Here is a 20,860-nt window from a genome sequence, read left to right on the forward strand (position 1 = left end):
GGAAGGAAGTGGACTTAGAAGGCCTTGCCCTGCTGATTTTATGTTTCATTGGGGGATATCAGTCATTTCAGCGCTGAATATAAATTAAAGCATGCCAGTTCTGCAGATAGCGTAGGTCCTATACAAACACACCCACACACCCACCCCTTCGCCTTTTTCTATCAAGGTAGTAATTCTTCACATGCACATAGATTTACTTCCTCCATAGATCTGAAAGTGCTTTACATAGGAAGCCAGGTAACATTTGATAGCGGGCCAAACTGAGGCAAAGAGACTTGCCCAAGATCATTCAGAGTCCGTGGCAAAGTCTGGAATGGAATTCAAGTCCCGATTCCCAGGCTCGTGCTTGGTCCATTCGGCCATAAATGACTCTCGCGCCCCCCAACCCATTTCTGGATCAAGGGGTCCCTTCAACCTCCAGCCCATAATAAATACTACGAGAATGTGAGCTGGGAATGGCACTGTGGCCCATTACGATGCCGCCTTCAGCATCTCGGGAAGCAGACCCTGCCCTCCGTCCTCTCGCCACTCACCCAGAGTGGTCCTCTTCTCCAGGTAGTAGAAAAGGTCCTTCATGTATTTGGAGATGTTTTTGGCATACTGGAGGGCAGCTTCCACTCCGCCCTCACACCGCTGGAGCATGATGTCCACCTCTTCTGCAGACGGACGGACTGTGACGGGGACACGGAGAAAGATGGGAGAGAAGGAGGAGATACAGAATGAGCCAGGCACTTAAGCTACCGCCAAGCACTCTCATCCACTGACTTACCCACCCAAATTGTCCAGGAGTCCTGCAGGGATCAAAGAGGCAGAGCTCCACCATGGGCTGAAACCAAGGAGCAGAACTGACCTCCTGAGCTGCTGCAGGCTTCCTCCACGCCCCCCTCCCCCACGGCAGCAGACACAGACTTCTTGAGGTTTCCTTTAAAGCCCTTCATGACCCTGCCCCACCCTACTAATCCGCTCTCGTGTCTCATGATGCCTGTTGCCTGCCAACGCCGCCAGCTTCCGTTGCCTGTTTGTCTGCTTCTTCCACTTGCCAAAGCCGTCCCGTGAAGCGCTCTCCCCAAACGAGCCTGTCAAGCCATTCGCTGGCCCTCCTTCGAACGCCTTTCCAAAGCCGTGCCAGGATCGAACTTCCAGCTGATCATGGCTAGGCAGGGGCGTAGTAAGGGTGACCGATATGTTTCTAGCATTCCTGGGCAAGTTGGCGTGATCCCTGCAAATTGCACACGTCGTCAGCCGATGGAAACGTGGGTTCTTGGTACTTCTGCCCTTTTCCGCCCTGCTCCACTCCCTCTGTCACACCGGCTTGTGTTGTCTGGTCTGATCTGTAAGCTCTTCGGGGCAGGGACTCTCTCTTATAACATGTTCACGCAGCGCCTCACGGAATGGTTGGGTGTATTGCGGCAGTAGTGAAGATGAGGAGGATCTCTCGTCTCGGAGGAGACGTTGGCTGGAAGGACGCTGCATCCGCTGGATGGTTTGCAGGAACTCTGCCTGCCTGAACTTGCCCACCGCCTGCTGGCTCCGAGACTCAGAGAAATGCCACGAGCTGCACATTTCACGGCAGTGTTTGTTACCAGCCCCTTTGTGCCCTCGGCTCCCTGCTGGGCATGGAGAATGCAGATTTAACTGCTTTGGTGCTGCCTAAGGTGCCGGGTTCAGGGGGCAAGAACACACCTGCAGTGAAGCCTCGTGTACTTGTCACTTGCACCCTGCGATCCTGTGGGACGCTGGCATTCAGCACCATTGCAAGCCAGGGAGTTGCACTTGCACATTTCTCCCGGAACCTCAATAATGGAGAGGGAACGCCACGTCCTCTGAGCCACTCTGCTCGGCCCGCTGCCCAGACTTCCCTGCCCCCAGCAGGATTTGTTCTGCACCCAGCCACTCACCTGAATCAAAGCTTTCCATGCCAGCTGGCATGCCGTCTCCGCCCTGCCCGGCGATCCCTCCGTACAGGTTCTCCATAGACTGTTCGGGTCGGGAGGCAAAAGAGCTCGTTAGAGAGTGAGAAGTAGGTACAACGGGTGAAGCCGGGAGCAGGCTGCCAGGGTTTTTTTCCAGAAGCCAGGAGATGGATAGAGAAACCTGGGGCTGCCGGCCGTTCTCTATGTTCACTGAGGCCCAGAATAAGGAGCAAACTCTTTTGATCTGCCAAGTGCAGCCCTGGGGTCCTACATGAAGGCCCTCTGGGGACATGGGAGTATCTGTGGTTAAGTGACCTGCTCAAGGTCATACAGCAAATCAGCGGCAGAGACAAGAATAGACACCAAGAGCCCTGATTCTCAGTCTTCCACTCTTTGGTCTACAAGATCATCCTGCAACCTAGCTGAAGTCCTTCTCAGGGGCCTGTCACCTCTCTAGCTAAGCACCATGTGCCCTTTTGATCTCTCCTTGTCCGCGTGAATGGCAGTAGGAACAGGACCAAGCAGACAAGGCCTGTGTGATGTTCCCCGCACAGTTCTGTCAGTGCCCGCTAGGCTAAGCTGGGGCAGCCAGGCCTCTGGCTTAGTTGCCTCTACTTGTTCTTGAGCAGAGACTGTGTGTGGCTGGTTCTCTTGGTGCCGAGCAGGGCCTGGTCCGGGTTTCTGAACGGCAGTGTACCAGAAGTAAAAGCAAACCCCAGCGATATCCCCCCTCCGGTCCACTTAGGAGCAGCTGGTGTCACTCACCTGATTCTGGTCACTGGGAGGTATCGAGAGGAGGGTGCTGCTGTCCACTTCTCCCATGAGGAATTCAGACACGCTGGAAGAAGGGGCAGGAGGACATGGATGGTCAGCATGGTTAGAGTTATGAACTGGAGAGCAGCACATAGGACCTTCCATACCACTTCCGAGTGCAGGTCTCTGGAGTCTGCCAGGGGCCAGGCCCTAGGGCCTGATCCAGCTCAGTGGGAGTCTTCCTATTGCTGTCAGTGGGGATTGGATCAGCCCCCAAATGATTTAGCTGCTACAGTGTAGATGAAGGTGAAGCAATGTCAGGAGGAGACCAGGGGTATCTTAATATCCCTGCCAGGTGGTTGTCTGAACCAGACCTCCTGGTGTCAGTAGCAATGTGGATGTAACTGATAGAAGGAACCCAGGACATCCAGCCAGGGGCCACCCAGGAACTTGTGACGCCGCAGGGAGTGGGGGATGGGTTGCACACCCAAAACTTGGTCTTTCACCATTGCCGGCGGAAAGCTGCCCCTTGTTAAGGTGCGAGTGTGCAAAGTGACAGGGCGGGGCAGCATGTTCTCTCTGGGTTGGGGACAGTCGAGGTGGCAGGGGAGTGGCAAGTCCTCCAGACCGCCGCCGGCTGAGGTTCGCTTACGTGCTACTGAAGGAGACTGCGATGGTCTCCAGAGCCTTCTCGAACTCCCGCTTGTCCGTCTCATTGTTGGACTCATAGTGGAAACCTGGAAATGGAAGAGAAGCAAAAGCCCTTTTGTGACTGACACCCACTTGCCAGGGGTGGTCCCAGACCTGCTCCGACGCAGAGAGAGGGGTGAGTCTTGCAGCCCATCCAGGAAGTCTCTGCTCTCAGGCTCAGCTGTCCCTCAGTTCTCATGTACCTCTGCCCTTGCTAACTAGGGTGCATCTACACTGCAAAAAACCTCGCAGCAGCAAGTCTCAGAACCCAGTTCAGTGGACTCGGGCTGCTGCTACGGGGCTAAAAATACCAGTGTAGACATCCCCACTGGGGCTAGAGCCCGGGCTGAGACCCTTCCCCCCTCTCTAGGTTTCAGAGCCCGAGCAAAAGCCCAAGCAAGAATGTCTACACTGCTATCTTTGGTCCCATAGCACAAGCCCCGTGAGTCTGAGACAGTTGACCCAGGCTGTGAGACTGGCTGCTGCAGGTTTTTTTGCAGTGTAGACGTACCCTAGGTGCCACCAACAAAACAGTCTTGGCTCGATGAACCCAGCTGCTCTATGCTAATTGCCACTGCACATTTAGCAGGGCAGCTTTTGAAAGAGACCTAGAGACCCTGGGGGCAGAGCCCGGCAGTACATATAATCATATTTGTTGGAGGTGGAAAAGACCTGCCTAGGTTTCATCTGGTCCAGCGCCCTGGAGAGGGTTAGCTCTGGATCGTTCCCATGGAATATTCCCCAGGGCTTTGTCCAGGCCAGTTTTACATTTCCCCAGTGATGGGGCTTTTAGCACTTCCCTTGGGAGGTTGTTCCCGTTCAGCGTGCTGGGTCTGTATTTCCCCTAAGGTCAGTTGCATCCCATCACTCCCAGCTACCCCCAGGCCACCGTAAGAGAGAAGATGAATCTGTGTTACCGCTGTGCCTTTCCTGCCCTCCGGCTTCAGAGCCTTCTGCTTTGAGATGGAAAACTCTGATCAAAGAACCCCTCTAATCGCAGACTGAGAGAGCAGCTTGTACTGCTGCAGAGCTGCCAGGTGGAGGGGTCACCCCAAGCTCTGAATCCTCCAGATCCCAAAGAAAAGGAGAATTTTATTCCCATCTAGTTCAAGTCCGGGGATTCCGAATAGGTCAGATGCAGAATCATTCTGGGTCTGCTCCTGCATGAATCTAGCGTAGAATCGCTAGAGGTTTTAGCATTAAATGGTAAAAAGAGAATGGGCCCAATCCTGTATTCTCTGCACCCTGGGCTCGGTTCTCCATTGCCCTACCCCGGTGCAGTCATTTTCACCAGTGCAAAGTAGGTGTGAAATGTTCATTCTGATTAGGTTGCGTATTACACCCACGTGCCACTTGTGCAAATGCCGGCACAAGGTGCTGGGCGATGCAAAATTAAAGCCTCTCCCAGAGTAAAAGACCAGAATCTGGCTCACAACCTTGTCGCTCATCAAAATCAACTTGCTGCATGGCTCAGAGGAGCCGCCCATTTTTAAACGTGCCTCACATCAGCGCTTGCCACAACTGCTGAGCCACAGAGCCTGGCCCATGCCGAGGCCCTGACAGGCGATCACTGAGCAAGCCGATCGGCAGATCTCGTTCCACCCTGCTATGGAGGAACTTCCTGTCCCTTGTGGTTACCGTTCGGTGTCCAGGAAATGAGGGCAGTGACGCAAAATGTTGTGCTCTGTGTGCGGTTAAGCCCGCCGGCCCTTCCCCCACCGCTGTTGTAACACTGCTCTCGGAAGGCTTTGCACTGGCACACTTGGCAGAATCACGTCTCAGAAACATGCGGTGCTGCCAGGGACTCGGGGAGATAGTGGCCGATGATGATTAGGGTTTAAGATTTTTATTGCAGTAACAGCTAACGGCCCACTCACGAATCTGAGCTCCATTGTGCTCGGCACTCCACGCCTTGTAATTAACAGACTGCCCCTGCCTCAAAGTCCTAGCAAGCTAAGGCAGGGGCGGGCAAACTTTTTGGCCTGAGGGACACATTGGGGTTCCGAAACAGGATCGAGGGCTGGGTAGGGAAGGCTGTGCCTCCCCAAACAGCCTGGCCCCCGCCCCCTCCCACTTCCCACCCCCTGACTGCCCCCCTCAGAACCCCCCACCCATCCAACCCCCCTGCTCCTTGTCCCCTGACCTCCCCCTCTCGGGACCTCCTGCCCCTAACCGCCACCCTGGGACCCCACCCCCTATCCAATCCCCCCTGTTCCCTGTCCCCTGACTGCCCCTACCCTTATCCACACCCCCGCCCCCTGACAGGCCCCCTGGGACTCCACCTATCCAACCCCCCCTGTTCCCCGTCCCCTTAATGTCCCCCCCCCAAACCTCCGCCCCATCTTCCCCCTTACCATGCCGCTCAGAGCAGCATGTCTGGCAGCCGCGCCGCCCGGCCAGAGCCAGCCCCACCACCGCGCTGCCCGTCAGGACCTCGTGGCCCCGCCACGCAGAGCGCAGGTGGCATGGCGAGCTGAGGCTGTTGGGGAGGGACCGGGGACTAGCCTCCCTAGCCAGGAGCTCAAGGGCCGGGCAGGACGGTCCCGCAGGCCGGCCATAGTTTGCCCATCTCTGATCTAAGGCCTGGATCCAAAGACTCTCACTGACCTCTGTGGGCTTTGGATCAGCCCTAAGTACCCCTCATGTCAGCTGAACAGACATTTTCTCTCCTACTTGCTGGAAAATAGGCCGGCTTGTGCATATGTGTTTCAGCCTGGCCCCCAGTTTTGCAGACACAAGTGTGCACCGCCAGTGAGAAGCGAGTACTGATGGTCAGTGTTTAGAAATCTTCCTGGATCACAACCACAGTTGTGTAGCGACGCCCCCAAATACCAGCCCTTTGCCCCAGCAATTAGCAGAGGGGGCACAATAGTGCCCACGAATCTGCAGGCCATTTTGGAAAATCAGGCCCATCAAACAACATTGACAAGAATAACAGCACAGCTGGGAACTGTTTTCTGGGGGCCCCACTCCTCGGAATCCCAGGTGTGCATTTCCACCCTAGTCAATTGCACGTTTTTCTAAATGCCTCTGAAGAAGGAATTGACTGTTCTCCTATCACCTGGGCTCAGCTCAACATGCCAGATCAGTTTAAGAGCCGATTCATTCATTGCCTTAGCTGCGTGAACAGTACATGTCAGATTTGGAAAGGCACAAACGGGAGCTCGGCACCGAACCCCCAGCGACGTTCCAGGGGGCTTTAGGCTGCAATCTGTGCCTTGGCTCATCTCTTTGAATAGGCACGGGGCCTGATTCTGATCTCGCTTCTTATTATTTCCATTGCTGTAGCGCCTCGGAGCCTGAGTCACAGACCAGGACCCAGTTGTGCTGGTTGCTGTACAAGCGCAGAACAAAGAACTGGCCCAGAGAACTTACACGCCCACCGGCTTTACGTGAGGAGCTTCATTCAGTTCAACAGCGCGGCTCTTGATCCACACCAGTGTAAGTGAGAGGACAGTCAGGCCTCCGCAGGGCTCTATGAGTGCCCAGTGCTTAGTATTGATCAGGGCAGGATCTGTACGAAATCCCCGGATCCAGACATCCCCAGTCTCTGGGGAAGTTCATACGCAGAGCCCAGCGTTGTACCCTGGGCTCATTGTGGGAGTCTGACTCTTCGCTGCCTGGCGATGTCATTGACACTGGAGTGAGGGAAGAGGCCAGCGTGCGAGAGTGGAGAATTCTGACCCGGTGGCGTTTCACACCCGCTTCGCCTAGGTGTAAATGACGATACAAGGCGCAGGGCAGTGGAGAATCGGGTCCTATGGCTGACGCCCTCTTCTAGGCCTCACCGGTGTAAATTAGGAGTGAGCGCATAAGAACGGCCACACTGGGTCAGCCCAAAGGTCCTGCTACCCAGTGTCCTGACAGCGGCCAGTGCCGGGTGCCGCAGAGGGAATGAACAGAACAGGGAATCATCCAGTGATCCCTCCCCTGTCGCTCTTTAATCAATGGGATGACACTGATGTGATGGAAGGGATGATGTGGTGGAAGGGAGAGGAGACTCAGAGCCCGTCTCCTGCCTTTGCAGGGGGATAGACTTATATCAGTCAAGGCGGGGGAGCCTGGGGTGGCTTTCCGACAGACAAGGACTCACCCCAAATATCGCACCCCTCTCCCAGCCCTGAAGTGGAACTGAGAGGTCCAGAAAACACATCCCGGCCTGACTCCTGAGCACCTCTTGCCATGTGATGTCCAAGGGGAAAATATGAGTGAAAGGGCCAAACCTCCCATTGGAGTCAAGGTGCAAGTTCCGACTGGTTTCAGCAGGGCCTGGGTTTGGCCCTAGGTCCCTGGCACCCCCAGCGATGAATGTTACAAGACTCTGTACCCAAGTCAGTTTCTTAGAGCCATGTGGTGCTGGCAGGGTGAGGCCGAGGGTGTTAGCAGGGCCGGGGCTGGTTTTACAGCTCAGAAAACAGCCCTCTCTCTCGCATGCCCCGGGTTGTTTGTTGGAAGGTTTCCCACTGGCATCGTTCACTTGGGCTCGTCTGACGCCCCATCTAGAGAAAGGGCAGTTCCTTTGTAAAAGCTTCGGTGTGAATAGGCTCCCCCAGCCGTGACCCAGCACCCTCAGGCCGGGCTCTCTCTAATCCCAGGAAATTAAATGCTCCATCTTGGCTAATCCACGCTGCACCTCCTGCGGCTCGGAGACAGCTGGCTCCCGCCTGGTGCAGCGCAACGTGTCAGACGAAGGGCCAGACTTGTCTCGGGGGTAATTCCACTGACTTCCCTGGAGCCACATGCTGAATTTGGCCCAGTGAACGCTTCACGCTAGTGACCCACAGAGGCTTTTGTGTCCATCCATGAGGGTTTGCGCCAGTGGGCGTGAAGAGAATTAGGACGTGAGCAAGCGAGGGGAGCGTGGGCTGAATATCCCAGCAATGTTCCCGGGGGGGAAGGGAGGGGAGGACAACCAGACTGCGGGATCCTCTCCCCTGGGGGAGTTTGATCACTGGAGTCATTTTAAAGTGGACTGGCTCGAGCCCTGGAGAACAGACTGGCAGAAATACCCTCGTGCCAGGGGCTGGTGACTGAAGACCTGTCTCCACCCCCCTGGACAGCAGCCACACCAGCTTCCTGGACACTGTTCCCTACCAGTGTGCCTGCCCCCCTCCCCCTGCCCCGAATCCCCCTGGATGCAGAAGGGAGCTCAGTCTCCGTAGCCCGTTCAGCCCGTGGCCTCTGTCTGCCGCATGTGCGAGCGAGGGGTCGGCTGGCACTGGTTGTGACTGTGGTTTGGATGCAAAGGACGTCTCCAAACCAAGGACTGAGGCCCTCGCCTCTGATTCCATGCAGCCCTGACCCCAACCCCAAAGAGCCTTTCCTTAGGGTCAGCTTCCACCTGCCTCCAGCCCAGCCTGAATCTGAACAGGGTCAACGCCCGTGAGTCCATAGCAGCTGCTGGGCCTGGCTGGGGCAAGTCGGGAGGGAGGCAGTGAAGGGTGAGCAGAATCGCGGAGCCTTTGAGGTGGCAGCTGCTCTGTGCTCATGACCCGGCTGTGCACTGACCTTTGACCCTGGATATTAGGGTTCCTGCGGCTGTCAGGGTCTCCAAGGTGTTGAGCAGTGGGTACTTGTTGATGACCTGCCGGAGGATGCGCAGGGCTTCCCCCAGGCACTCGTGGGCTAGCGGCCGTTGAGACTCCAAGGGATCTGCAACAGAGAGGGGTCAAAGCAGCGTTACAGCCCTGAGCCTGTAAAGTCAACGTTGTGCCGGCGAAGGGCGCTCGGAGGACAGGAGCACCGGGGTAATAGCAAGGTGAGCTCCCACACACAGGCCGTTCCCCTGGCCCCTGCGCCTCCGCCTGACCTGCAGCATCCGCTGCTGTTCCAGTCCTGCTCCCCCACCTGTACGAACAGCCCCTGCACCCATTGTCGCAGTGCGGAGTTACTTCTAAGCAGACATTTCCAGTTGTGCAATGGTTTTATGAGAGCAAGAGAGGCTGAAACCTACCGAACTCATGTCACTGATGAGCCGCCCCATCTGAACCGAAGTCTAACACGTTCCACCCAGCTCATCTTGATCAGTCTGCTCAGGGTGGTGGTAGGCCCCCTGCCCTGGCTGATTAATCCCATGGGACCTTTGGAAGGAGCCAGCTGTACTCTGTGCTCGAGGGCCTGGTGCCTGCTGGGGCTCTGGGGTGCTCTGTGTCACATCACGGCCTCCAATCTCTCTACTGGTGGCTTCCCCACCAGTGTCTCCAGCCTGCCCAGCGTATCCCTGCCCAGGAAGCCCCTGCTGGGGCCTCTGGCCTGCCCGTATCTTCTCCCAGCCTCCTCCCTCTCTTGGACGGCTCAGCACCTGTCAGTCATCCCAAGACAGGAATCAGCGCAGGCTCCTGTTCCAGGAGGGGGTTCCACTGTGCTGATGGGACGGTACCAATATCCCCCCTTTAGGGAAGGCTGCCTAGACTGTCCCAGCCAACGCATCTCACTCCCTGTTGGAACAGGCACATTCATGCTCAACTAGGGTGACCATATATCCCGAAGGCTGGGGCTGGCGTTGCTGCTCACCTGAGCCCTGCCTGCCCCCTGCCAGAGCCCTGCCTCCCCCTCCAGCCCCCCCGCGTGGGGCTGGCATCACTGCTCCCCCCCCGGCACGTTCCTTTGCACCCCACATTTTTGACAAAAGTGACCATTTGCCCGTTTGCTCTTGTCAAATGCCCACTGTTGCCCAAAAAGTCAGGATGGCTGGGACAGGGCTAAAAAAAGGGACTGTCCCGGCCAAGACAGGACAGAAGATCCCTCTGCTCAACAGACAGATGGCGCTTCCAGCTGGCGTCCTTCTCTAGCGGCCAGCAGCAACTGACATGGGTGCGTGGGATTGTGAGTCTCCCTCGTTACATACCAACCCATTATTGTCTCCCTAGGCAATTTATTCTGGTGGTTAAGCACTGGAATAAATTGCCCAGGGAGGTTGTGGAATCTCCATCATTGGGGATTTTTAAGAACAGGTTGGACAAAGACCTGCCAGGGATCGGCAACCTCTGGTAAACACCCTGGTGGGCCGGGCTGGTTTGTTTACCTGCCACGTCCACAGGTTCGGCCGATCGTGGCTCCCACTGGCCGTGGTTCATCGCTCCAGGCCAATGGGGGCTGTGGGAAGCGGCGGCCAGTAAGTCCCTCGTCCCGCGCCGCTTCCCACCGCCCCCATTGGCCTGGAGCGACAAACCGCAGCCAGTGGGAGCCACGATCGGCCGAACCTGCGGGTGTGGAAGGTAAACAAACCAGCCCAGCCCACCAGGGTGCTTTCCCTGGCGAGTCGCGTGCCAAAGGTTGCCAATCCCTGGTCTAGATAATACTTAGTCCTGCCATGAGTGCAGGGGACTGGACAAGATACCTCTCGAGGTCCCTTCCAGGTCTATGACTCTATGATTCTATTCAAAGCCCCCGTCCCAGCCAACTGATCTCCAAGCCCATTAAAACCCACCCCGTCAGCTTCCTGTTTTTGCCTCGGTTTGATCACGCATCTTCCCTCCTCCCTGAGAACTGTCCTTCCCAAGGCAGGCCCTCCCCACTCCAGCCCTGGCTGGGTTTAAAGGCCTGAGGCCAGAGCAGCATCCTAAGGAAGAGGAAAGACAATACGGCAGGATCAAGGAGATTTCAGGGAGTGCCCGGCTTGTTAAATGAGTCTTGGCTGTCTGGTAACGCTCAGCGGCTGGCTGGCTGGGGGGAATGTGTGTGTCGGGGTGAATTTTAGTTGGGGTGCTGGGATGAGATGAATAAAGAGCCTTCAGAATAGCACTGGGAATTCCACGAGGGACGAACCCTCTAGCTTCTCGCACAGTGAGCCTGTGGATTAGTGGTTGGCGCCTGGGAATCGGGCAGAGCTCAGCTATTAGGGTGATGGGAGGCTTACAAGAAATCAGCATAGCCCTGCTGACGTCAATGAAGCTGCACCGATTTGCACCAGCTGAGGAGCTGGCCCCTGAATTCCGGCACTGACTCTCGGAGTAACCTTGAGCAAGTCACTTAACTGCTCCGTGCCTCAGTTTCCCCATCTGAAAAACCGGGAACAATACTTACTTTTGGACAATGCTGTAAGACCTCTGGATGGAAAGCATGAGAGGCGCATACAGCGTTGTTCTTCGCACTGACTGCTGGGGTTTAGAACACTCCCTCGCCAGGCTGGTTCAGCCTCACGCTGCACTAGCGCTAAATGCCTGGTGGCAGCATTGTGGCCTAGTGGATCGACCACTGGACTGGGGCACAGGAGACCTGGGTTCTAGTCCCAGCTGAGCCACTGACTGACGGTGGGCAGGTCACATCCCCTCCCTCTGCCTCAGTTTCAAATAGGTTCAAGATACTGACTTGCTTTGGGACCTATAGATGAAAAGTGCTATAGAGGAGCATATACGGACTAACTGCATTGCTAGCTAGTAGCAGCCGCTCTACCAGCCCCGCAGGGGAAACGAAAGGCAGAGTGATGAGGAGAAAGTGACCCAAGGGAAAGTTCAGGTGACTGTCACAAAAATAGACTCCAAAGAGGTGGATCTGCCCCTATGGGGAAGTGTGGGGAACCCTCCATTGCTTGGGTTGCTCTGAACCACCCCAGCCCAGGAGAATGGACCAGAGGGAACAAGACTGCAGTAGTAGGTGGAGATGGAGAAAGTCTTGTCTGTCTCCATCAGTCATTCGCTGTATCCCAAGGCACAGATTCCTGCCGGGAGGGAGGGTCTGGCTGACACAACCCATGTCTGTGGATCTGACCCTGCACAGTCATTCACACCTGTGCAAAGCGGACATTAAATGCTCCCAGTCTGGCACTGAAAGCATTGGCCACCCACTTTGCCATGATGTGTTTACACCCCAGGTGCATGACAACAGAGAATCAGGCCCTGGGAGTTTATTTCAGGCTGTGGTGTGACAGGAGGGAGATGGGAGGCATTTGACCCCAGTGATTTTTCCTCGGTGGCGGTTTCCCTTGAAAGCAGTTTGAGAATTTCCTCCTCATTTCCTTTCCTTTCATTCCCTGCCCGGATGTGAACTCCCTGCCACGCAGCCCGGAGGGACCCAGTGGCTTCTTGTTGCCTCCTCCCTGCTCAGCCAAATTTCCATTATTGCTGTAATTTAGGATGATTGCTGGGTGGATTTTCTCAGCCACCCATCGGAGATGCAGCAAATAAGCGGGCTGCTCTCCCTACGCACACCCCAGCTCACTCTTTGAGTGAGCACGGGAACTGGCTCCAGGGTCCTTGGGAAGTTTGTTTACTGGCAGGAAAGGAAGTTGGATATTGGGAGCTTCCCCAGGAAACCAGCCCCTTCTGCGACTCTCCAGATAAAGCCGCCCACCAGCATCCCTTGTTTCTGCCCCATCAGCCCTGTGTGTGATCACAGACTGAGAAGGTGCAGTAGAATTCTGCCCCGGGGCGCCAGAAGCTATCAGCATGGCCAGGGGAAAACATATACCCATTGCTTTTCCTTCAGATGCCAAGCACAGAGGTGTAGAGCGAGTGACAGGCTCTCTTCCCAGCTCCGACAGGGGAATGTGAGCTGATCTAGTGGTTAGAGCAGAAATCCTGCGTTCCATTCACTGCTGTGGAATGGAGTTTGATTGATTAGAGCAGCGGGGGCTGGGAGTCAGGATTCCTGGGTTCCTTCCCCAGTTCTGCAATTGCAAGACTTTGAGCAAGTCATTGTCCCTTCTCTGTGCCTCAGTTTCCCCATCTGTAACATGGGATGATTCATGCTTTTCTACCTTACATGGGTGCTGGGAGCATTCACTAATGTTCATACAGTGCTCTAAGATCCCTGGACGAAGTGATATGTGAGCAGTATTGTTCCTGTTATCAGCCTGCTCGCTGCACTGAGATTTTGCTCTGCTACATCAGTGTAAACCCAAAGGAACGCCACTGACCTCACTCTGGTTTCTGCAGGTGCAACTGAGAGCAGAATTTGTCCCCGGCGAGAACATGGGCCTACACGGGGCACTCTAAGCTGCGTTGCCACGGGCGTGGGACGGCTGCATTGCCCCAGAGTGAACGGCACTGCTAGGAGGTAGGGAAGCAGCCCTCAAACAAGGGAGGAAAGGAAGGGGTGTGAGGTCTAGAGTGGCTGATCCCTTTAATCCAATCCTGGATGCTAGGAGGTGGGGTGAGCTCAGCACTGACATGCCCAGGGACTAAGCCCAGCGTCTGTGACTCTGGGACTGGAGGGTGAAGCCTTCTTTGGAGAGAAATCCACAAGAGCAGGGAGGGGAGAGAGGGAGCCTGCTCTGACTGGGCAAACCCTGCATCCCGGCCCCCTATGTCAGCGTCAGGGTGGAAGGGATTTCCTATGCATTCTCTGCCGCCTCTTACGTTTCCAGGCTGTATCCGGAATGGAAGGCAGAGAGGCCATGTGGGGCTGGGGGCAGGGACCGACAGGACTGGGATCTGTGTCACAGCTGAGCAGGGATGGACGAAGAGACGTAATGGAAAGCTGGACCCACCAAAATGGTGCAATCCCCTACAACCATTGCTGCATCCCTTCATGCACACACAGTTCCTGTCTCAACAGCTTCAGTCTTCCTCCAGAACCCACCCGGCGTCCCCCTGAGCCCGGTCTCTCTCCCTTCCTTCCCCCCCTCACGTGGCTTTAGAGCTGGTTGAAAATCTCCTCCCAGAATATGTTCCCGCTTTGTTGAAATCAAACTTTTTGGCGGGAACGCGTCAATTTCCACTCAATTTCATTGCCCAGGGTGGGGTAATCAAAACGAAGCATTTTGACATTTTCGTTTTGAAACGGTTTTTCCATCGAGGAGTCTATTTTAGATGATTAAAAAAAATTTGAAGTCCAAATCCAACCAAAACAGCTCGATTGACCCAAAACAATTGGGGGGGGGGGGTTTGGCGGAAATTTTGAAATGACATTCTGGCATTTCTTGCGGAATGGAAATCCCATTTTTTGACTAACTCTGCAAAAGCTACTTAACCTTCGCCTCCCATCCCTTCTCCCCCCGCCCGATAGCCCAGCAGGTCACATTCAGAGCTGGTATAAACAGGTGCCGCTCCATGGAGTTTGGCCCATGGATTTTTTTTCTCCCACTGACCCAATGCAGAACCAGGCTCCCACTCCAACCACCGTGCCAGGGTCCCAGTGCCCTAAGCAACCTCATTCGGCTGCGACCAGGACCGCGCAGGGCTGGCCGAGCAGGGGATGCAAGGTGAGCCACACTCCAAGGTGGACTTTCATCTGGATGCGGGGTCTAAACTCAAACCTCGGTGCGAGAGACCTGGGCCCAAGGTTCCTGCCCACCCCTTTCGGAATGGAGTCGGGGGTCACTGCGCCCCTTCCCTGTGGAGACTCCCGCCCCATGTTACACACTGGGGCCTTGCGCTGGTGTTTTCCACTGGAACAGGGACCGCGTCAACATGTTTGCATGGCTGGCAGCGAAAAAACAAGTCATCATGTGACCCCCAGCTGGGCCCCACCCTAGCCAGGGGTGCGGGAAATATACAGTTTCCTTTGTCTCCTACAGAGAGAGAAGCCTCTTAAAGGGACAGGGCAGAGACTGCAGGGCCACTTCCCGCCCCCAGCCTGGCGTCCTGGTAAAGAAAAGAGCCGCGTTCAGTGGCCTTTGGGAACCCAGGTTCGTTCCCAGGGGCGCATGGGGCTCGGGGAGAGGCGAGGAATGTGCCCACTGCCACTCCAAGGGCTTTATCTCGGTGCCACCAGCCATCGCTGGCGCTGCAGTAAACAGGAAAGGCAGGCAGATGAAAATAGCTTGCAGGCAGGAAGTCGTGTTATCCTGTCCCAGATCCCCCTCCCCTGCTCAGCCTCTTACCCCTCTTCCTCGCCTCGCGTGGCAGCTGCCACTGCTCTGCTCCAGGCCACGAGGAAAGGCTAGAGCAAAGCAGTTGCATGGCCACCGTGGGGAGGTCAGGCCCAGTTCCTGAGCGAAGCCCCCCAGGGCGCTGCAGGCCCTGGCTTTCTGCTCTCCCACCCTGGGTGACCACCGCCTCCCAGCATGCTGCTGTCCGCTCCCTATGGAATCACCCCCGTGCTCGGCCTTTTTCTCCTGTGACGCCACCCCTCTCGCTCCCCTATAGCCATGTAGCTTTGGAGGCAGGTGTCCAATCAGTGCCACGGACTGGCCGGTGCGGGGGAGGGGGAGCACTCTCGCCACCCTTCCCTGACCCTTCCTTTGCCCATCACCACTCTCAGCTGCAGGTGCTGCCTGACCCTGCCTGCTGCTTCTCTAGCCTGTTTGCTCTCTGCTCCCTCCCCCCTTCTCCTCTTCACAGCTGCCCCAGACACTGCTCCGCCTCCCCCACTCTGTTGGGGCCAGCCTGCATGTGTCCCCTCCACCCCAGAGGTGGCTGCATTCCACTGAGGAGTGACACGGTCTCTGGAGATTAGATGAGCACAGTTGCTAGCAGAACCAGTGCAGCTGGCTAGGGAGAGCAGCTGAGGGGCATTCCCAGGAGATTAAAAATCACACATCCTGGGGCCCCTGGCTGTGCTGCACTGCTGGGAGGCAGTTCCTCCAGCCCAATCCCCCCTGTGGAGCTTGGATCACATGACACGCCTGAGCACAGGTAGGGATGAGACGCCACTGATTTCAGTGGGGCTGGGCTGATTGACAGCAGCTGAGAAGCTGGGAGTTCTCTGTGTGGGATGAGTCCAGGATACCTTCCCAGTTAGCACTATGGAGTTGGGGTTCATTGAGCCAAACATGAGCCCCAGGAGGTGGGTCAGCATCACCCCCATTTTGCTGCAAGTGCTTCTGATTCTCCTCGCCCCAGCTTTCCGGCCGGGTCGTTCCACTCCATTCAGTGGAATTGCTCCTGGTTTACGCTGACATCTGTGAGAGGAGAATCAGGCCCGGGTGGGGTTGTTTCACCTTCCCACCAGTGTGAGGGAGCAGAGAACTCTGCTCTGGGAACATCTTACGGCCCCTTTGCACAGGGCTACATGATGACACAAGGTGCAGCGGGGATCAGAGAAGAGCTAGAAATCAGAACTCGGCAGCTGCTGGCTCCCAGCCTGCCTTGCTAGACCAGCACCTCTCTCGGCACGGGGTGGAGACCAGTATTTTGTCCCTAGCTCGGTGTGATCAGTTTCTAACTTTTGTCAAGTGCTTTGGGATCTCCCAAGTCTGGAACAGGGATAATATTAAGTAGCACCCGGATAACCCTTTCCATTTCCAAAGTCTCTTACGGCCGTTAAGCCTCACAACACGCATGGGAAGTAGGTAAGGGAGTAAATATTACTGAGGAAACTGAGGCCCAGAGCAGGAGAGTGGCGTGTTCAGGGGCTCAGTGTCAGAGCCAGGACTAGAATGCCAGAGCTCCTGCTTCCCAGTGCCATGCACAGACTCGACAGCACTGGCATGGCTGCGTGGGATTGCCCACGTTCGAGGGGGAGAGGCAGTGTCGGCAGGCAGGCTGCCTGGCACCAAGGAGGCGAGATCTCATCGGGATTATTTCTTCGACGTTCTCCCCTGTGAGCACAGGGACTCACAGAGGGTTTGATGCCCAGGCACTGCAAACAGCCCATCTTCTCCCACCCTGCAGAATCTTCTTCCTCAATCCCCAGCACTCAGGAGGGTGAATCGAGCTCAGGCGTCTGGGAGGGGGGGGTCGGGCATTTCCAGCGCGTCAACCACAGGCAGCTGTGACCCATGGGGGTGATTCATAGCTGTGTGACTGGCGCAGGGAGCAGCAGAGCACAAGACCAGTGCTGACGTCGGATCCAGGAGGCCAGAGCATGGCATGGATCAGCCCCAGTGCATGCACCAGGCCACCAAACCCATGGGCCTGTTTCTATGGGATGGGTAAGTGCTGGCTGCAGGGGTCTTGTTGCCAAAGACAAATCAGCCAGTGTCCCCTCTGCCAGCCCCCCGTGCAAACAGGGCGAGGCCCTGCTTTTCAAAGCCGCCTCTGATTTTGAGAGGGACGTTCTCAGTCCTGGGTCTTATTGTCCGAGGGGCTTAGTGCCAATTGAGGTCACTGGGTGCGGCCAGTGCCCAGCACCTCTGGGAAATCTGTCCCAGGGTGGCTCAGATCAAGCATCCCAAAATGGAACATCCAGAAATCAGAGGCCGTGGCTGAAAATCCACGGCTCCAGGCTATTTCTCTGCCTTAGGCTGCCTCCTGTTGGCCTGCCTGCAGCAGGGGGGGCATTGCAGGACACAAGGGTCCCTTTCAGAGCCAGGGAGCTCCCCGGGGCCTTCCGTTCTATCCCCCCTTACCCTGCCCCATTCTTTACCAGACACGCTGGAAACCCCTGTTCAGGCCTTTACGTCCGCAGGCCCCTCTGGGAGCAGGTGGTCGTGGGCACTTACCATCTCTGAGGACCACGTCTCTCAGCTTCTCCAAACCCTCGGCAAACCGGGCCACGTCGGCCAGGAGCTGCGAGATGTCCTCCACGTCGATGAAAGTCCCCTCCCCGCTCTCGATGGGGCTGTAAGAGGCGGGGGTCTTCTGTCCCTTGGCGATGCCCCGTGGGCCCGCAGGGGACAGAGGGAAGCCGGCGGCGCTGGCATGCCGGCTCAGGCTGGTGGGGCGCTTGAGTGTCCCCACTGTGCTGGGGCTACTGCTGAGCTTGGCACTGGACATGGACAGGTCCGCCAGGCTGGAATTCGGCGCGTCCAGGCAGTCCTTCCGCGGCAGCTCCTGATGGGACAAGGACATGCGTGAGGGTGTAACGGGCCAGGGGGAAGGCGCTTCCAACCCTCCCAGAGCCAGCGGGGAGGAACCAGTCCCACAGGCGTTACCAAGGCAGTCCTCACACTTATGAACCTTCGTCTTAATTAAGGGAGGGGTGAGAACAGGGGACAGGGAGCCAGGACTTTTGGGTTCTAGCTCAAACTCTAGAAGAGGAGTGGGGTCTAGTGGGTAAAGCCCAGGGGAGGGCTGGGCGACAGGACTCCTGGGTTCTATCCCTAGCCCTGAGATTGGACTATGGGTAGTTGTTACAGAAGGGCACTGGGAGTCAGGACCTCCTAGCTCTGCCGCTGACTTTCTTTGTGACCTTGAGCAAGTCACTTAATCTCTCTGTGCCTCGGTTTCTCCATTTAGGAACCTTTTACAAGGAGGCTATGAGATTTAATGAGTTAATGGGCCAGATTCTGATTCTAGCAACCCTGGTGTAACTCCTACACTGAAACCGGAGGGGTTTCTGCATTTTCACCAGGGTAAATGAGATCACGGTCTTATCATCAATTAAGGTGGCTACAGAGTTTGCATTTTGTAACAAGAAAAGGTTTAAGGAATCGAAGGAACATTTCCTCCCGGAAATGGAGGGACAATCTCTGAAGATGAAGACAGTGGGTGACCCAGCTGGGGAGAGGAAAATGACTGAACTGCGAATAAAAGTTGGCAGGTTTAAATGATTCACCTCTCAGAGCTATACGAGCTACATTCTTTGTCCCTGTGCATGGAACTCCTGCTGACATCAGTAAGAATTCAGGTCAACAGTGGGGGTAGACCCCCTGTGAACCACAAAATGACTGAACAAAGATGAATTATGATTTCGATACAATAAAATGATTAGAGAATTCTTGGAACAAGACAGTCATGATCCCACTAGCACTAATACAAGTCTACTCAGATCTCAGGAGTTCAGGAACCAAATCAGCGATCAGCATTACCCAAAAGAGACACAGGAGTGTGAATTCCGTGTTTCATTGTCTATCATGCTATTCCTATTTAGACAGTATGGCAGGGAAATATTTATATATATTAGTCTCACAGCAAATAAGTTAACTTAATTGGTTAATAACATCGTAAAAGCATCCTGATCGGTTAATAACTTTAGATTGGTTAATTAAATCTCGCTGTGTTTTAATATCACTTGCAGCACAGAGACACGTTAAAGAGTCACTTGCAGCTCACAAGTCACACTCTGAGCATCACTGGCTTAACAAGTTGCGAAAGCCGTGCTGTTCCTGATCCAGCCCTCCCAGCAGGAGGCGCTGTAGGAAGCATGGTAGAAACACCGGCTATCATTTAGCTCACTATCCGTCCCAGCATCTCCCTTCTGGAGGCGCTGCCAGACTGGGATGAGGTTCCAAAGAGTTCTAGATTCATAGAGTGCCACTAGGCCAGACCCTGAGATACTGATCCACTCGCGTCCTTGATCCGCTGCTCTGTACCACACAGCAACAGCCAGGCACGGAGCTTTATCACCTCGGTCCCTGCACCACTGCAAACACCCAACTCAAGAAGCAGAGTCCCACAGGGGTGAAAATATGATGTGGCCTTAACAGTCTCAATTGCCTAAGACCTTCCCCCAAGGCTTTCAACACGTAAACAGCCCTTGATGCGGGACCTTTCACAAGCATCAGTCATCAGCTCAGAAACCACAGACTTTTCTCTCTGATCACTATGAGCTGGTTTCTTCCATGTCCCTGCTGGCTGCCTGGCTTATATCAGTTACTGCTCATCTCTCCTCCGCTGTCTTCTGGTGTCTCTCTGCACCGTGGCCCCTTTTGCCATGTGGAATTACAGTGTTAACTGCCCTATGCCACGTTATATCGGGTTGTCCTCTACTGGGTAGATTGACAATAGGCCATTGTATGTCACACGAGGTTCCACTGGACGCCCAGTGCCGGCGTCGACTTAGAGCAGGTTATTCTGTCCATGGAACTTTCCTCCGCCTTGGCTTTGGGTCTGGCCTAGGATCCAGAGCGTGTGACACTGTATCGTAATCATGCACAAATGCTGGTAAAAGGTGTGGCTGGTGCAAACTGACCAAAGCCAGGAGATAATGGAGAAGCCGAGCGTTCACGCTGTGTTCTCCAAACACCCGGGCACAGCTAGGGGTGCAAGAGGACAGACACGGCCTCCAGGCTAGGGTGTCCCCCTTAGGTGATGTGCCGTGATCTCACACTGGGATGAAGACATCATGCTGGGATGTAACACGGCATGACATTGTGGCTCAGTGTCACCCCACGATGGCTCAACATCCTGATCCCCATGGGAACTTTTCCTTTCCCAACTCAAAGAAGATTTGTTGGCTTCCCGCGGGGGATTTCAGGTCAAATTCAGGACGACTCAGTCGTATTGTGTGTAGCTGCTGGAGGAAGAGCTTGTGATGGGCCAGGGACAACTTTGAGTTCTTCCCTTACGTCTTTTATCTGGCATTTCCTATTCTACAGGTTTTGCATGTGAAATGCCCCATCAGCGTATCTGTACTGGGAAGACACCTGGTCTTTCAAAGCCAGTGACAGGAGAAGGCTGGAATAACCATAGAAGTCATAGGAGGGCATTCCCGTGGACTGGAGACCCCTGAGCCACTCCGTGCCAAGCATGTCTGGTTTGTGGGTAGAGTTGCATCAGAAACCATGGCTGATAACAGAAACAGTTTCAATTACAGAAAGGAAAAGACCAGCCAGCCTAGCTGACAACGCCTTCTCTCTGGCCCAAGGCGCATTATTTAGCACAACTCAAAAGGAAAGCAGGAGTTACCTAGGAGAGCCCATGAGACCATTGTCTGATCAAGGACTTCCTAGAGCCACACCATAAGGGACTGCATGGCTCAGGGACTTGGTGGCATCTTCCACCTCTAAGCCAGTGATT

At 55.4% G+C, this 20,860-nt stretch overlaps 1 protein-coding gene and 1 long non-coding RNA gene across 3 annotated transcripts in view; one reads left to right on the forward strand and one right to left on the reverse strand.

The window, feature by feature from the left end:
* Nucleotides 1-20,860, reverse strand: part of ARHGAP45 (Rho GTPase activating protein 45) — a 43,924-nt gene that overhangs the window by 21,014 nt on the left and 2,050 nt on the right. For both annotated transcript variants that reach the window (XM_044998701.1, XM_044998700.1), the window contains exons 2-7: nt 17,623-17,953; nt 8,865-9,008; nt 3,319-3,403; nt 2,679-2,751; nt 1,899-1,977; nt 534-671 (exon numbers count right to left, since the gene is read on the reverse strand). In XM_044998701.1, coding sequence (XP_044854636.1) covers nt 534-671; nt 1,899-1,977; nt 2,679-2,751; nt 3,319-3,403; nt 8,865-9,008; nt 17,623-17,953 — 850 coding nt within the window. The remainder of the gene's footprint in view (nt 1-533; nt 672-1,898; nt 1,978-2,678; nt 2,752-3,318; nt 3,404-8,864; nt 9,009-17,622; nt 17,954-20,860) is intronic.
* On the forward strand, nt 6,649-14,048 carry LOC123355878. Its single transcript, XR_006575216.1, has 4 exons — nt 6,649-6,797; nt 8,884-9,114; nt 13,232-13,352; nt 13,663-14,048. It is a non-coding gene; the product is annotated as an uncharacterized LOC123355878 (long non-coding RNA).

Source organism: Mauremys mutica, chromosome 24 (assembly GCF_020497125.1).
Source record: "Mauremys mutica isolate MM-2020 ecotype Southern chromosome 24, ASM2049712v1, whole genome shotgun sequence".
In the NCBI taxonomy this organism is placed as follows: Eukaryota; Metazoa; Chordata; order Testudines; family Geoemydidae; genus Mauremys; species Mauremys mutica.